The following is an 18,022-nucleotide window of genomic DNA, read 5'->3' as shown; positions in this document are numbered from 1 at the left end:
AATCTTTTTTTGTTTCTGGGCTTATAGAGAGTGATTTGTTTACAATTTTTTCCCAGGATGGACACTGAATTTAACAAGTCATGGTTTTCCAGTTTCTTTTTCTCATTTAAATATAGCCATTACCTTAACATTTGTTTTAATCTAGGGGCCATATTCTTTAAAGTACATCGTTTAAATGTAAGCTCTAACTTTGTGTTTCATCTAAACATTATTGAAACATTGCCAAATAACAGGACTGACTCCGAATTTATTGCACTTTCCTACTCTTAAAGTAAATCTACTGGCAAAGACAAGAAATAACACAGGAAGGTGAGCTATGATGATGAACAATACACAAAATGTAGAATGTACTACTGGTTGGTTAAATTTATCCTTTAGGCCTAGCGCGGTGGCTCATGCCTGTAATCCCAGCACTTTGGGAGGCCGAGACGGACGGATCACGAGGTCAGGAGATGGAGACCATCTTGGCTAACATGGTGAAACCCCGTTTCTACTAAGAATACAAAAAATTAGCCAGGCGTGGTGGTGGGCGCCTGTAGTCCCAGCTACTCAGGAGGCTGAGGCAGGAGAATGGCGTGAACCCAGGAGGCAGAGCTTGCAGTGAGCTGAGATCGCGCCACTGCACTCCAACCTAGGGGACACAGCGAGACTCCGTCTCAAAAAAAAAAAAAAAAAAAAAAAAAATTTATCCTTTAGCTTCAAAGTTTAAAACAGGTAATTTCCGGCCGGGTGCAGTGGCTCATGCCTGTAATCCCAGCACTTTGGGAGGCCGAGGTGGGCAGATCACAAGGTCAGGAGATTGAGACCATCCTGGCTAACACGGTGAAACCCCATCTCTACTAAAAATACAAAAATAATTAGCCAGGCGCAGTGGCGGGCACCTGTAGCCCCAGCTACTCGGGAGGCTGAGGCCAGAGAATGGCATGAACCTGGGAGGCCGATCTTGCAGTGAGCCGAGATCGCACCACTGTACTCCAGCCTGGGCGACAGAGAGAGACTCCATCTCAGAAAAACAAAACAAAACAAAACAGGCAATTTCCAACTTGTACATGAGCTGTGCTCCAAAAATGCATTTGGAAGTCAATTGTTTGGAAATGTGAACATATATTCTCACAGATACACATGTATTTCTAGACCCACAAGCCTATCAAACTGTTAATGAAGTACAATTCCGAATTAATGGCACTGCGAAACTTTATCACTATGTGTAAGAAAGTGTTACTCTGAAAATGGCAGAGTTCTCTCCTTGAAATAGCCTGGAAGTCAGACCAGGAAAATTATCTGGCTCTAGCTCCTACCCAGAAGTGCTATTAAGTTTTTCATAGCTCTAAGCTGCTGGCTTGGGAAGAGGTTCCAGCATGAAGGGGCAGAATTAGAGCCACGTTGCAAGAGGAGAGATGCTTCAAAGTTTTGGGTGTGAAGAGCAGCATAGATGGTCAGGAGATTCCATTAGTATAATATGTATCTCTGGGGACATTTCTTATGCTGGGCCAATTCCATGGTATATAATTTTTTTTCCCAAGGACTTTAAATGGTCTCACCTACTTCCCTTCTCATTTATCATAGCCTGTGAGTTCAAGCCAAGATTTTCTTCCTTTTCTGGCTCACTGGGGGATGAAAAGTTTTCTTGCAGGCTTTCTACCTGACTCTGAAAAGAGCATGCCACATTTAATATTTTTTCATCTCCTAGTCTCATTCAATTTTTTCCTTTCAACAAGGGATAATCAGACTAAACACCAATCTGTGTCACTTGCCTACCCGTCAGCCACCAAGCTTTAATATATGGCCTTCACTTAATGACAGATGTGGTCCTTAAGCCACAGATTACAAACTAAAATGCCCACAGAGGCTAAGTGACAGTAGGTACCTGCCAGTTTTAGGCGTATAAGTCAGTGATGCCTGAATTGATATTTCAAGAGGAATCCTTAGATGTATAATTTTATGTGTGTGTGAAAGATTTTCTGATTTATAAATGCCAGAAAATAATTCAAAATTATAAATAATTTTGTTAGTTTAACAAAACATGTCTGTGGACTCCATGCCTCATAGTCAGTTTTTAAACATCGTTGCCATAAGCTCACAAAAAAGAGAAGAATTTGTACCTAGAGAAGAGTCTGTAAAATTGCTTGTTTCTATGCTTTAGCTGGGTGGGGTGGAGGAGGGTTGGGGCCAGTGGAGGAGATAACTCTGCAGAAGGTGCCTCCCTAGAAAGTGCCTAGATAGGCTTTTGTCAGCCAAGGCTGCAGAGCTCTCGACCTCTTCTCCAGCAGAGAGAAGAAACTATAACCATAAGGAAAAATAATAAAATCTGGAGCTGAAACATTTTTCAGCCCTATATCATCAGAATGTACATACCATGGGTCTGCTATACTATTATATGGTCAGTTAATTTTTCTTTGACTGGAAAGAACACTTTTGAGCCCAGCTTGATTACAAGCTTGCTGTGTGAGAACTACGAGCAAACTATTCCCCTAAATTTCTCCATCTCAATGGAGAAGATTATACTAATACCAATCTCAGGATTGTTTTGAGGATGAAGTGAAATAAAACATGTCAATGCCCTTAGTGAATTCTACAGTGTCAATAAAAATATAAGGATTAAAATATTTAAAATGTGTCTCTGTATTCTAACTCTTTTTTTTTTTTTTGAGACAGAGTCTCGCTCTGTCACCCAGGCACCCAGGCTGGAGTGCAGTGGCGCGATCTCGGCTCACTGCAAGCTCCACCTCCCAGGGTCACGCCATTCTCCTGCCTCAGCCTCTCCGAGTAGCTGGGACTACAGGCGCCTGCCACCACGCCTGGCTAATTTTTTGCATTTTTAGTAGAGACGGCGTTTCACCGTGGTCTCCATCTCCTGACCTCGTGATCCACCCGTTTCGGCCTCCCAAAGTGCTGGGATTACAAGCGTGAGCCACCGCGCCCAGCCTCTAACTCTTAAATATACACATATAAGAACATTTCTGTTTCTCCAAGCATGGCCAATTTTAGTATTGGAATTTTCAGGTTCAATATCTTTCTTCTCAAACTTCCTAAGAAAAGGAGGCCATCAGCTTCCTTCTGTCTGACACCCAAACACCTCCAAAACCAATTCTGATTCTATCCATTATTCTCTATCTCCATTGTCAAAATGCTGGATCAAGTATAAAACTCCTAAATTTCTCCATAGAGAAGATGAGTGATTTTTAACAATGTAAAGTGGGCCAGGCGCCGTGGCTCACGCCTGTAATCCCAGCACTTTGGGAGGCCGAAGCGGGCGGATCACGAGGTCAGGAGATCAAGAGCATCCTGGCTAACACAGTGAAACACCATCTCTACTAAAAACACAAAAAATTAGCCGGGCATGGTGGCGGGTCCCTGTGGTCCCAGCTACTCGGGAGGCTGAAGCAGGAGAATGGCGTGAACCCAGGAGGCGGAGCTTGCAGTGAGCGGAGATCGCGCCACTGCACTCCAGCCTGGGCAAGAAAGCAAGACTCTGCCTCAAAAAAAAAAAAAAAAAAGTAAAGTGGACCATGTTACTCCTGTACCCAAATATTTGTTGGGAATTCATTTTGCTTTGAAGATAACCTTCAAACTCTTTAAGATGTACTGAATGATCCCCTTTATACTGAATGATCCCCTTTATCCCCAGGCCTACCTCCCCAACCTCACCTTATTCTCTTTTTACCTATTATAGGTCAGCTTGATTATTTGTCTTATTCTATGCTATTCTCTTTCCTTGGAAGATTCTCCTCTCCCTCCTCCTTTTTAACCTACAGATCCCAATTTGAATGCCATTTCCTTATAGAGGCACACAATTTAAATTTCCCGAATTGATCCTCTTTGAAAATAGGTGCTTATCACCCTACTGGAATTTAGTGGGAAAAAAAAATTCTAATTATTTTAGAAGCTAATCTAGATCACTGAGTGTCTAAGATTTTAGTTTTTACAAGGGCAGGAAATGGCCAAGTGGTGAAATGACCAGTAAGGGTTTAGGAAATACTGCCAGCCTGGGAGACAAGAATCACATCTTGCAAAATGGCATAAATGGGAAACAGGTAGAACAGCTATAGGCTTATTTAGATTCTATCACTGACTTCTCTTTTTTCCACTGCTGTGATTAGTACTATGACTGCAAATCCAAACTAACATGGCAATGGGCCATGAAACTCACTGGTCTAGTTTTAAAACTAGTCTCTGCTACTTAATAGTTTTGTGATCTTAGGCAAGTTATTTAACTTCAGTTTTATTATTTTTAAATAAAGACGAGCTATCTTGAAAGAATCTGTGGATGAAAAAAGAACAGTAATTGTACTGATATGTATAGCATGTAGAGTATATAGCTTTTTTTTTTTTTTTTTGCCTGCTTAGGACACCTAACAGTTCTTCTTCTCTTCCTTTTGGAGTAAACCTCTGCCCCACTGTCTTCCCGTGTGGCTTGGTGGAGCTGACCCACCCCTTGGCAACACAGGTTAGTATGTGACAAAGACCATCCCATACCAAGGAGACCATCACATACCACTGGCCAAAGCGAGTGGTTCAGAGGAGGCCATGTGACCTAGTTAGACTCAATTCTAGGACAACTGCTAGAGCTTTTGAAGAAAACCTGAGCCTTTTTTCTTTCTTCTTTCTTGTTTTAATGAGCAGAAGATAGTAGTTACAAGGCTGTAGGATGTTACTTTAGCACCACTGGTGGCTATTTCTGCCATCTTGTAGAAGAGCCAGCCTGCAATTGAAGCCAGCATAGGTGACAGCAGAGCCAACCGTGGAAAAGGACTACCCTCATGACATCGTTTGAGGTACTGGGTATTTTGATATTAAAACCAGATTCACTAGACACATTTCCTTTATTTTTCCCCAAAAGTTGTTTCTGTTGGGTTTTGGAAACTTTCAGTTGAAGGATCTCCTACTGATATGGCAGATACTCTAAAAAGGCCAAGCATCATTTTATTGATCAACATCACCATCTTGGGACTGTTTCTGAGACAGAGACAGGGAGGTGACAAAGGAAAAAGAAGCACAAGGAAGAAATAGTGCATAGGGAGGAGAAAGATTGGGGAGTTAACTACAGGGTCCTGGATGTAAGGGAAAGTCTGGGTGACCTGTAGTTTTATAGGAGCTGATGATAAGCAAAGAACAGCTACACACTGGGGACTGCCCATATGACAATTCGTGAAATTATAAGCTTTTAATAATCATCTTCTTTTCTGATTTCCCATTAATTACTTTTGCAAGAAAAACTCCATAATCCCAATTAAAAACAAAACAAACTATCTCCACCCAATATAACAACTAAAAACTCCTGTGGCAGTGATAGACCAAACATGAATTTGAAATCACAGATTCATATATGACTTCTCATGGAGCCCAACATAAAGAGAGTGTGCATCTTTTTAGGACAGTTGACAGCAAGAGAGAATAAGTTACTTTTAAATGATCCATAAGAGTTTTTAAAAATGAATACATTTCTGCACTCCATAATTAACAAACATCCACTTTTACTACAGATCTAAAATATCTCATTCTATTTCCAGTAAACTGTCACATTGTTAAAATGATATTTTCTTCCATGGTAATAATGAGTCATATGTAATTTTAACAAGAACATGAGAAGGAAGACATTTTCTGTAATAAAGAGTGGGTAAAGAATTTGAATGTAGGGCCAAATGGTACAAAATCAGCCCAAGCTATGAAAGGAAACTGTGAAAAAAAGTCCCATGAGGGAAAAAAAGGTGTGTTCACAAGCTAAAATGTGCCTTGCTACACAGCTAAAGTAAATAAACAAACAAAGGGAAATCAATCTGGAATCACCTTCTAAAGACCACTGAGTCAGAGCTAACACGCTATGAAAAATACTGTCACCATATTATGATAGCATTTTTTTCCCCTGAGTTTTTAACCTGGAACTCTGAAGGCTTAAAACATCTAAGGATCTAAAAACCTTCTAATGCTTCTATGCATCAGGAATGTTCATGAGATGGTTGCTACTATTTCTTTAGTTACTACTACAATATTACTGAACATGGATTAAACTACTTTAACAATTTTAGTAGAATATTTGAACATTACATAATTTGCACATCTTGAACTGGGACAAAGAGGATAAAAATATGTGGGCATATGCCATTGGAAAATATACTCTCAGCAGTGACATTTTTATAAGCTCACTGACATTGCCTTTGTAAAAGATTACAGAGAGCTTCAGTGTGGTGGTTGTGTTTTTTCTATTCACATAAATTCCTTGCATGTACACTACTGCACTTTAACATAAAATATAACATAAGGAATGGATTCTGCAAATATTTTTACTATTGGCTTGTTTTGTCTATTCCATATAGTTGAGAAAGAAACCAGAGTCTTTATATATCGATGCAAATGACACATTAACTATTGTACTAGAGTCCAACTTTACGGAAATCACTAGTCTAACTGCATATTCCATTTCACTCAGGCAAACCTAATCCACACCCCCAATATCAGCATTAGTGGAAAATCTCATCCTAATAAACATTTTCCCTGCTGACATTTCCAATATTCAACCATTTAGCTGTGTCAAGAGTACTGTGTATGTGTACTGTGTTGTTTTAATGAAGATCACCCAGCCAATCTCAGATAACCCAGTCACTAAAATAAAATTAGTCATTGAATATTGAAAGAAATATTCATTATTTTTAAAAGTTTCAGATTTTGCTAAGCATTCCAACTTTAGTCAGAGCAAATTAATTCAGTTTAAGAATATTTTTCAATACCGAAATAATCCAATTAGTAAAGAAAATTAAAGGCAGAAAAAAGTGTACAGGCAACTTATAAAAGTCTTAAGACATAAAAATGCAGAAGAAGGAAATTTCAAACACATAACTCAATCATGTGTTCTAAGCACACCATGTTAGTTTTTAAGGATTTCAGCCCTGCAAAAAGCTTCATGTGCATTGCTGTTGAATGACTTACATTTGAAGATTTGCTTGGTGTCAGCTCAATGTAAAAGCCATGAGTATACCTTACCTTGGGGAAAACTCTTTCCTGATAACAATATTTCTCTTATCAGGTTGTTCTACTTGCACACTGTGATTTGCTCCAAAATGCCAAAATGCTTTTCTTTCCTCATACCATGTGCATTTGAAGATAAGAACAGATGTTAAGAGCAAGTTTAGATGTGAGCCTAACAAAGTTTATAAGGGTTTCCTCGACACAAGAATCTGGCTGTCACTTCATCAGAGTTGGCCTTTCACCCTCAGTTTTAAGATGTTTCTTCTGAGCATTTTGAAAATGTTTGCACAATTTTATTTTACATCTGTCTTTATATCCTTTGCTATATATAATTCATTATAAACCAATTATGGATCATTTTGTTTAGGGACATCCCCTCGAGACAATCACTTTTATCAGTCTGAAAGCTCTTTAATTAAAAAAAAAAAAGATTGATTGGATGTTCTGGTTTCCAGATGAAGAATGTCTACCTTTGTCAACATGCATTAGTTTGGTCTTTCTCAAAACATTCATTTATTATTTTACAAATAAGGACCCAGCATAGGAGCAGAGATACTAAATTTCTTCCCTGTTTGATTAAGGGATAGATGCTGGGTGGCTTTAATAATTTTTAGATGGTGATTGCTACCAAAGAGGTGAGGACCGGGTGTCTGGGGGTAGCAAAAGGCCTGTTGAGGATGGAGCCCACTAACACATCCCAAGAGCAGCCTCTGAATAAACTGGAAGTATCCAATGGCTATAAATACAGTAGCATACTCTATGCTGTGAATGAATTTCTGCCTGGAACACATCAGAGTCTTCACTTCAATACTGAAGTCATTTTAAAGGAATTAAAATGTTTAGGCAATTGGATTATCTGCATTTTTACTTCTCTTATACAAATAAAGTCCTCGTAGTTTGCTTAGTTTGGGCTTTGGCTTTTCAGATACATTAATTTCCAAAGAGCTGATTAAATAATAAAGTGCAACTTTTCTCATAACTTAAATGGCAGTTATGAGATTAATAATGTCTTATCAACTAAAACTTGACAATATGGTGTTCAAAAGCACAGTTAGAGGAAAATGAAATACGTGGAAAATGATCCATCCCTTCCTCTACTGTAAAATGAATAGGTCAGTTTTTAAAAAGTTTTCTTTAAAAAGAAAATATGTAGTGATTCCTAATGTAAATCCTAGTACCACTGTCAACTGATAATTTTAAATTTAGATTTGTAGATGGTGTAACATTAAAGTTGTATAATGTTTAAAAAAAAAAAAAAAAAGGGAAAATACGGGCCGGGCGCGGTGGCTCACGCCTGTAATCCTAGCACTTTGGGAGGCCGAGGCCGGTGGATCACGAGGTCAGGAGATTGAGACCATCCTGGCTAACATGGTGAAACCCCGTCTCTACTAAAATTACAAAAAATTAGCCGGGCATGGTGGCAGGCGCCTGTAGTCCCAGCTACTCGGGAGACTGAGGCAGGAGAATGGCATGAACCCGAGAGGCAGAGCTTGCAGTGAGCCGAGATCAAGCCACTGCACTCCAGCCTGGGCGACAGAGCGAGACTGCATCTCAAAAAGAAAAAAAAAAAAAAAAGGGAAAATATGTTATACTTAAACTGACTATATCCTGAAAAGTTAAAAAAAATCTGAACCTAAGGCTAGTCAACCTTTTGTGACGCTCTTGCCTCTGAAACTGTAGCTGTCAATCGGAAGTGATTTATAAAACTGCCTCAAATTCACATATTACAAATGCCAAACTTTTGCATGCATTTGGCAAGGACTAACTTCACACAGAACTGGGCCAGAAACAGAGTCCCTAAAAGTTTAGGGGGTATTTTAAGGTCCAGGTCCAACAAAAAACTTTATTTAATTACAATCTTTGTGCCCTACCTTTCCACTAAGATTCACAAATGCATTGTGTCAGGTGAAAAAGAAGAAAATGTTATGAATCACCTAACGTCATACATTTAATTTAAAATCAATGCAATACTCTTAAAAAAAATTTTTGTGCTTTTCTTTTTGGTTTGGTGAAATGACAGTCATAATGAACGGTTGGATGCTTAATATAAGATTCATTTCAAGCATGGATATTAAAAAGGCATGCATTCAAATATTGTTTATAGGTTCTTCAGATTATGACATTTTTGTTAATTCTTGCCAATATTAATGCATTATTACCAAAATATTAAATAACTTGTAAAATTCTAGTTTATGTAAAAATGTTATTTTACAAGTAAAAAAATTTCTTCAGGAAATTAATTGATTTGTTGTTTATAACATGACATAGAAATTGCAAACCCTTGTGGCATCAAATTTGTTTGCATGAAAAATTAGTACTAATATTTTCTGTAGTCTTTATAACTCATGATTTTGAAATTTCCAAGTACAAAATGTACAAAAAAATTGTATAGCAAATTGAATCTGTGGAGAGAATCTGTCAGTTTGTTAAATTAGCTGCCTCTTTCTTTCCTTCCTTCCTTCCTTCCCTCCCACCCTCCCTTCTTTCTTTCTTTTTTTTTTTTTGACACAGTCTTGCTCTGTCTCCAGGCTGGAGTGTGGTGGCGTCATCTCGGCTCAGGCTCACTGCAACCTCAGCCTCCAGGGTTCAACAAGCGGTTCCCCTGCCTCAGCTTCCTGAGTGACTGGGACTACATGCGCGTGCCACCACTCCCAGCTAATTTTTTGTATTTTAGTAGAGAAGGGGTTTCACCATGTTGGCCAGGATGGTCTCAATCTCCTAACCTCATGATCTGCCTGCCTCGGCCCCTCAAAGTGCTGGGATTACAGGCTTGAGCCACAGCACCTGGCCTCTTTTTATTTGTCATGGTGCATTTGGGACAGTTGCATATGTTATGATATAATCAATTCATTTCTCATGTATATGCATAAACCACCCACAAATGTGTTTCATTTCTTAAACAGAAGGATACTTAAGATTTTGTGCTAATTTGGCATGTGTTGGTGCTACAACAGTCCAAGGAATGCAGTAGGCAATTAGCAGCAAAATATGCCCGATAAAAAACACTCACTTTCTTATTGATATAGTAGGGGTCCAGGTCCTCCAGGGGCTCTGACACCATCTCTGGAGGAATGTCTCCATAAATAAATGGAAGGTTCTTTCCAGCTTCCAAGTCACTATTTGGCTTTGGGCCATTTTCGTCGTCATCTTTTTTGTCTGGTTTGGGATTCTTAGCCTTTTCTTCTGCAATGCGTCTTTCAATAGCCGCAAGAGATTCTCTGGTGAAGAAGTTGAAGCTGTCAGGTCCTGGTGGTACAAGCACTGTTTGCTCCATCTTGTCATCCTGCACATTTTAATTACCATTTATTCTGCATATGAAATTCCTAAAATAAAAGGAATACAGACATTTTAAAGAGAGGACTAAGAGATGTTAATATAAATAAATTCTTGTCATGAAACATGAGCTAGAGGATTTAAAGTCTGTTTTCTCCTTAAATTGAAAGGTGATTTCTAAAGAAAAATTTTTAACACAAATGGTTTCTGTGTTGAGTTTAGTTAAGCATCACTTATTTATTAATTCTTGTGCTTTATTGATACAGGAACTATGCCATGAGTTTTAAAAGTGGTTCAAATATGGCCTTAATCAAAGTACATAAGGCTAATTACCACTATATCACTAATGAGTTATTCAGTCTGTGACACACACAGAAGATGGAGACTGTGCATATAAAGACAAAGGATAGCTCATTTAACAAGGATGAGGGGAAAAGGAATTGTCTCTGAGAGGACATAAAATCTAACCCTCTAGGTCTGACAAGTGATTCCTGGCCAAGTTAGTCAGGATAGTTTGCAGTGACCAACCTTAATGACCAATCAAATAGTTATTGCTGTCTTGACTGGGCTTTAACCTCTTCTAAGATTTGAGACAACTGGAACTATGTCCTGCTCACTTCATTAGCCATGCATGGTTGGCTTACTTGAACACATAAAGATAAAGATAGTCCACGGTTGGACAAATGTCATTTATGTGAGTAAGAAAGAGAGGAAAACTACGCTGTAAAGAAATTACTAGATGGAGGTGGGGGCGGAAGAAGATAGCTGTAGGTGCAGGAGACAGCAGGATTCTCCTGTTTGAAGAAAAATGATCAGGAAGAAGTCAGGGTGCCATAAACTCAATAGAAACTGAAGTGTTTTTCTTCACTGAAGCAATAATGAAATTCTTGCTGATTCTATAGTCCTATAGTGCTAACCATATTATGAAGGCCTGAGGCAAAACTGTCAACCCCATACAGCAGAGTCAGACCTGATCTGATGCCAGACGCCAAATCCCAAATGTATTGTTTTAAGGCATATTTAATATGAGCTCAGATTTCACAGATATTACTGAGCCAAAACATTCCAGAGCCTAAGCTGCCACTTGGCCATGAATTTTATTTGGAGACTGCATTAACTCATTAAGGTCAGCAAGCTATGGTACAGTTAATTACAGCTTTAGTGTATATGAACTACAATAAGAAAATTGCAGGCATAATTATTTTGTGAGGGACAGAGACCTCAAATTTCAAGGAGGTTCTCATTGCTGTGAGATTTATAAGCATATTTTTCAGAGTGGATGATCAAAAGAAGGGAGGACTCAAGTTTAAATTTGTACCCTTAGTCTATTAAGTGAAGTTTTCAGTTGTTCTTAGAACTTAACCTGCAGTTATTTAGTACCTGCAAGAATAGGTTGCCTGTAAATCAATGAAAACTGAATGTTCTGTCTACAAACTCTGGTTCCCCTATAAGGCATCAGGAAAATACTAACATTTATTTTTTGCAAATTAAAGTTTAGAGATAATAAATATAGTAACTTTTCTCAAAGGGAAATAAAATATTCTGATGTATATATATAGTTTTTATTTTTAAATAGCTTTTTGATAGAAAACATATGTAAATGATATAAATGCAAACATCTAAAAGAAAATGCAGTACAATATCTCCTTTTTATCTTGTTTCTCCAGGCCCAATTCCCCTTCCTAGAGGCAACCACTGCTACTTATCTCCCATATATTTTTCCAGGTATATAATAGGTATATGCTGGAACATGAGTGTATGTATACATATTCTATTTTAAAATACATACACAAATGGAATCTTATTATACAAACTGTTTTACACCAGCATTTTTTACTTAAAATGTATATTAGAGTTCATTTATCTTAATTTTTATAGATTTGACTCATACCTATTAACTGGCTACATGGGTTTCCATTGCATGTTATGTGCCATAATTTATTTAACCAATTCCCTGAATGTGAGTATGTGGGTTATTTCCAATCTTTAGCTAATATTGAATAAAGTTGCAAGTAATATATTTTTATACACATACTTTCAAATATATGTGGATATATTTATAAAATTAATTTTTAAAGGTAGACTTGGCTTTGCAAAGAATGAATATTTAATTATGATAGTTACTGCAAAACTACTCTCTATGGAGTTTGTATGAACTTATTCTCCTGACAGCAATGTAACAGAGTGCCTATTTATCTTCACCAATATAATATGTTATATTTTTGATATTTCCAATCTGACAGGGACAAAGATGAGAGCATATTATAATTTTACTTTACATTTGTCTTACTATGAGAAAAGTGGAACATATCTTACTTATCCTTAAGAATTATTTTTTATTTTCTTTCCTGGAACTGCTTATTTAAAAACAGCCCATTTTTTCCTTTTATTTTTTTCAATCTATAGCATCTTTTAAGACAAAATATTAGCCACTTGATTTTTTGATGTGTGGTCTTTTAAAAATATATGTTTTTTGACTTTATGATGCTTTGTGCTACAGATTTTAAAAGATTTAATTAAAAATGTTAAAATTGTTAGGTGATTATCTAATTCTTCTTTGGCTTCTGGATACTGTATAATGCTTAGAAAGGCATCCAGAGGGATGGGCAGTAAGAGGTAGGAAAAAGGATATAAAATATATACATACACACACATGCATCTGTGTCACCTTTTCCTCTTGTATTTTTAGTATTTTGATGGTTTAATGTTATAAGTTTAAATATTTTATCTATTTGGAATTTATTTTCTATATGGAGTGAGGTAGACATCAAAGAACAACTAAATAAATGCAGAGATAGTCTATGTCTTTGGATAGGAGTGTTCAATGTATCAAAGACACTAGTTCTTCCCAACTTGACCTAAAGGTTTAATTTAATCTCTGTCAAAATCCCAGCAGTTATTTTGTGGATATTGATCAACTGATTTTAAAGTTTATTTGGAGAGGCAAAAAACCCAAAAGAGCCAACACAATGTTGAAGAAGAACAAAGTCGGAGGACTGACACTAACCCAACTTTAAGACTTGCTATAAAGCTGCAGTAATCAATACAGTGTGGTGCTGACAAAGGAATAGATAAATGGATCAATGAAATAGGATAGTGAGTGTGGAAGAAGGCCCACATAATTACAGCCAACTGATCTTTAATAAAGAAGCAAGGTAATAAAATGAAGAAAAGATAGTCTTTTCAACATGTATTGCTGGAATAATTAGACATCCAAATGCAAAAAAAAATGAACCTAGACCTTATGCCTTTCACAAAAAATAATTCAAAATGGATCACAAGTCTAAATATAAAATGCAGAACTAAAAAACTACTAGAAGATAATATTGGAGAAAACCTAGTTGACTAAATTTGTTGATAACTTTTTAGTTGTCTATTTCTCTTGGAACTGTCTCATCTTCATATTTGAGTTCTGGAATATTTCTGGTGATAATCTCAGTGCTATATATTTGTTTTTGGTTTTCTAGGAGTGATGGTGAGGAGGAATTGTGCCAGCTTGCTTCTTCACTGCCATTTTGGAACCAGAACTCAGGTGATGACTTTTTAGATACAACACCAAAGGCACGATCCATGAAAAAAAAAGAATTGACAAACTGATATATTAAAACGAAAAATTTTGCTCTGTGAAAGATACTATCAAGAGAATAGGAAGGCAAGCCACATACTGAGAAAAAATATTTGCAAAAGACATGTCTGATAAAGGACTGTTACCCCAATAAATTATTAAAACAACAATAAGAAAATGAACGATCTGTATAAAAAATGGGCCAAAGACCTGAACAGACACTTCACCAAAGAAGACACACAGGTGGCAAATAAGCATATGAGAAGAAGATGCCCCACATCATATGTCATTAGTGAAATGCAAATTAAAACAATAAGATAGTACTACACACTCATTAGAATGGTCGAAGTCCAGAACACTAACAACATTAAATGCTGATGAGGATATGGAGCAATAGAAGCTCACATTCATTGCTGGTGGGCAAGCAAAATGGTACAGCAACTTGGAAGACAGTTTAGCAGTTTCTTAAAAACCAAACATACTCTTACCATATGATCCAGCAATTGCATACCTTAGGATTTAACCCAAAGGAGTTGAAAACTTATGTCCACACAAAATCCTGCACACGGATGTATACAGCAGCTTTATTCATAATTGCCCAAACCTGGAAGCAACCAAGATGTCCTTCAGTAGATGAATGGATAAATAACCTGTGGTACATCCAGACAATGGAATATTACTTAGCATTAAAGGAAATGAGCTATCAAGCCATGAAAAGACATGGAGAAACTTTAAATACATATTACTAATTGAAAGAAGCAATCTAAAATGGACATACAGTATGATTCCAACTATATGACATTATGGAAAAGACAAAACTATAGAGACAATAAAAAGATCAGTGATTGCCAGGTCAGTGAAAATACTTTGCATGACACCTGTAATAGTGGACACATGTCATTATATATTTGTGCAAACCCATAGAATGTACAATACCAAGATTGAATTATAATGTAAACTATGGACTTTGGGTGATTATATCAATGTGGGTTCATCAATTGTAACTATATACAATACCTAAACGCTGTCTTTAAAATAGCTCTTGAATCAAAGGGGACTTTGATTCCAATACATATAACATAGCACATATGTTAAAATATACCTATATACAATATAGGTATATTTGAACTGCATTTAATTTGTTAATTTAGGGAAAATATTAATTTTTTTCCCTAAATTAATTTTCTTCCATTGTATTTTTTCTCTTCTAAATAGATTATTTTTACAGTAATACATATGTGCTACTCTGGTGCAAGATATTGATAGTGGGGGGAGGCTCTGCGTGTGTGGAGAAAGGGGAAACTCTATATTTTTGGCTTAATTTTGCTGTGAATCTAAAACTACTGTAAAACTAGTTTATTTCAAAAAGTACAATGGAAGAAATGTTTCTAAATACAATGTAAGCATTTTTTAAAAGCTTTGAATAAACCAAAAGTAAATATAAATGGATGGAAAGGTATATCCTATTATTAGATAGGAATGCTATATCATAAAAATATTAATTTTCCCTAAATTAATAAATGCAGCCTTTGAAAAAAATCACAAAATTCATATAACTAGAGAAATCTATTTGAGACTTCATGTGGAAAAATAAGCAAACAAGAATAACCAGAAAATTCTTAAAATGAATTTTGGTTTCAAAGTCCTCACTGATGCAAGAACTTTTTAAAAGAAAGTGTTTAAAATTTTCAAATGATAGATTTTCCTTCTAAGTTTTAAATTTATGTTTAGTTTTATTACACTATGCTCTGATAGTGTAGTTCGTACCATTTCTGTTTCTTGGAATTTATTGTGATTTCTTTTTATCCTAATAGAGGTTGTTTTTAAAATGACTTTTCTAAGAACATTAAAAAGAAACTTATTCTTTATTTTAAAGCAATAGAGTTCATTATGCCTCAGTTATATTGATCTTATTTCTTATCTTATGTAGACCTTCTATGCCTGTACATATTTTTTTTCTGTTAGATTGTTCCAAGTTGAGAGAGGCGAATTAATGTCTATTTAATGTGTTTTTATTTATTGTGGTTGCTGTCATTTTTGTTCTATGAATTCCAATGCGGTATTGTTTGATGTGTAGATAACACTTATGATCAGATCTTTGGAGTGAATTGAACCCTGTACTTCCTTAAATGGCCCTTGTTTGTCTTACTATAGTTTCTTCCCTTTAAAGACAACTTTGCCTCATAGCATATAATGACTTTAATTTCTACTTATTTTCACTTACCTAGTCTTTTTCCATCAATTCGGTTTCATCCTTTTCATTTCACTGTTTTAGCACTTTCCTTAATATGTATATGTTTAGATATCATATATAGGTATATTTTAACATATGTGATCATTATGACAATCACCGTCTTTCAAACAGAGTGCCACACCTGATGTTATTATCCATGAAGTTGTGTGAATGGACAGAAACAGTTACTTTTAAAAGCCTTCCTATTCTCCAGAAATACTGCATTTGAGAAAAGCTCTCTAAAGAAAATCTCCCTGGTCACTGGCTATCATTTACTGGAGGAATAAACAACCAAGAAAGTAGACGACATGAATTCTACACTGACAAATATGATCAGGTCAAACGTATTATATATAATTATAAATTAGTTAACATACAGGAATTATATTCATATGTGAGCAATATAACCCATATTATAATGAAATCATACTGATACTAGAAAAAGTATTTTTTTAACTCTAAGTAGATCTTCTATTCAAATGCTACCTAAAAATAAATTATGTTACATTAATTATAAGAATAAAACCCATTAAAAATCTCATAAGGTTAATTACGAAATACCTAAAAAACTGTCAGATGTCATTCAATATTAATATTTTTCAGTAATATTATGAAAAAATGTTCTAAATTACATTTGAAATCTGTACTTACTCTATTAAAATACAGAAATAAATCATGAATTTTCCATTTATACTTACGAAGGAGATTTCATCTCTTTATCCTAAAAATTTATAACAGAAGACTTAATTGTCCTAATTTATGAAAATACTTGTCACTAGATATGGGGTAGTAACCTCATAGAATCTGCAGTTCTGGCTTACGGCTTTCTCTTTTCATAAAAACCAGCATTTAAATATTTATTACATAGAGGAGACCTTGCTACTTTCAAAAGAGATAAGACAATGAAACTTTCCTAACAAGAGAAGACTTCAAAGAGAGAGGCCTTTTCAAGATGATTATGGTTATGCATTTGGACAAAATAAAATTAAGAAGAGAACTAAGAAACCATAGCTGGGAAGAAAAAGTAACAAAGTGAATGTTAGCAAACTTCAAATCTGAAGGAATTTTTTAAAATATTGGAAATAAGTAGAGTAGTGGGCAATAGAAAACTAGAAGAAGAATGATTCTTTGGAAGACAAGAAAAACACATTAAAAGTGGAATTCAATTAGATAAGCAATCCTAAAGAAGACAAGAAAAAAATAATCCAAAAGAAAATGAAATGGAAGTGAGAGATCATGGGGAAAAAAAAAAGATTGTAAGAAAATGAAGTGGAAATTATGAGTGGAAAGAAATAGTAAAGTAATAGCAATAACATGACCAATATCAAATAACGTGGACAAATGAATTAAAAGGAAAAATTTGTTAGAATATACCAATAATAAATAAAGATATAATCTGGTAATATCTAACTGAAAGAAAAAGAGGGAGGTAAATCTGTAGCATTATAATTACAGATTATATTCTCGGGAGACTTTACAAGATCAGAAAGTTAATACTGATAATATTCAGTATCATTTCTAAGACTTTACTAATTCATTACTTATAATAAATGTTCTAGTACTGGATGAGGTTTTTGCTTCTGGGCATTATATATCTCTGTTTCCCGTAGAAGAGGACACATGTATTACATTCTGGACTTGAGTAGGCGTTTATCACAGCCAAAGGATGTTTATACTTGAGGTGACTGGGACTGGTAAACCGTATGGCTTTGGTGACTCTCAAAGTTCAGATGGAGGAGCTTTATTTAAAGTAATCCTAACCCATGAAGTCTTAAACTCTCTTGGGCATCTGCTTTTCTCCAGTCAAACAGAAATATCTACGATAGCTCACAATGAAGTATTTCATTTTCCTTGTGGCATTTCACACAGAAGTCTTAACTGTAAAGGCAACCTTATAAATGCTTTGTACCTGAAGAAACTGGCTTTTTATAAGTAAACCATTACACAGTTTCTTCCTTGGAGAGCAGCTGTGTGTGACTACTTGGGCC

General features: G+C 35.8%; 1 protein-coding gene and 1 long non-coding RNA gene across 2 annotated transcripts in view; one reads left to right on the top strand and one right to left on the bottom strand.

Moving 5' to 3' along the window:
* LOC134731424 (uncharacterized) overlaps positions 1-18,022 on the top strand; it is a 423,644-nt gene that overhangs the window by 116,790 nt on the left and 288,832 nt on the right. The window contains exon 5 of the long non-coding RNA XR_010113657.1: positions 13,704-13,768. This is a non-coding gene — a long non-coding RNA (uncharacterized lncRNA). The remainder of the gene's footprint in view (positions 1-13,703; positions 13,769-18,022) is intronic.
* LOC129489402 (sodium channel protein type 1 subunit alpha) overlaps positions 1-18,022 on the bottom strand; it is a 138,036-nt gene that overhangs the window by 75,385 nt on the left and 44,629 nt on the right. Inside the window, exons 2-3 of the mRNA XM_055291908.2 lie at positions 14,313-14,405; positions 9,974-10,286 (exon numbers count right to left, since the gene is read on the bottom strand). Of these exons, the coding sequence (XP_055147883.1) occupies positions 9,974-10,237 (264 nt within the window). The 5' untranslated portion in view covers positions 10,238-10,286; positions 14,313-14,405. The remainder of the gene's footprint in view (positions 1-9,973; positions 10,287-14,312; positions 14,406-18,022) is intronic.

Source organism: Symphalangus syndactylus, chromosome 9, assembly GCF_028878055.3.
Source record: "Symphalangus syndactylus isolate Jambi chromosome 9, NHGRI_mSymSyn1-v2.1_pri, whole genome shotgun sequence".
Classification (NCBI taxonomy): Eukaryota; Metazoa; Chordata; class Mammalia; order Primates; family Hylobatidae; genus Symphalangus; species Symphalangus syndactylus.
Note: the sequence above shows the minus strand (reverse complement) of the source record. Positions and strands in the feature narration are given on the sequence as shown.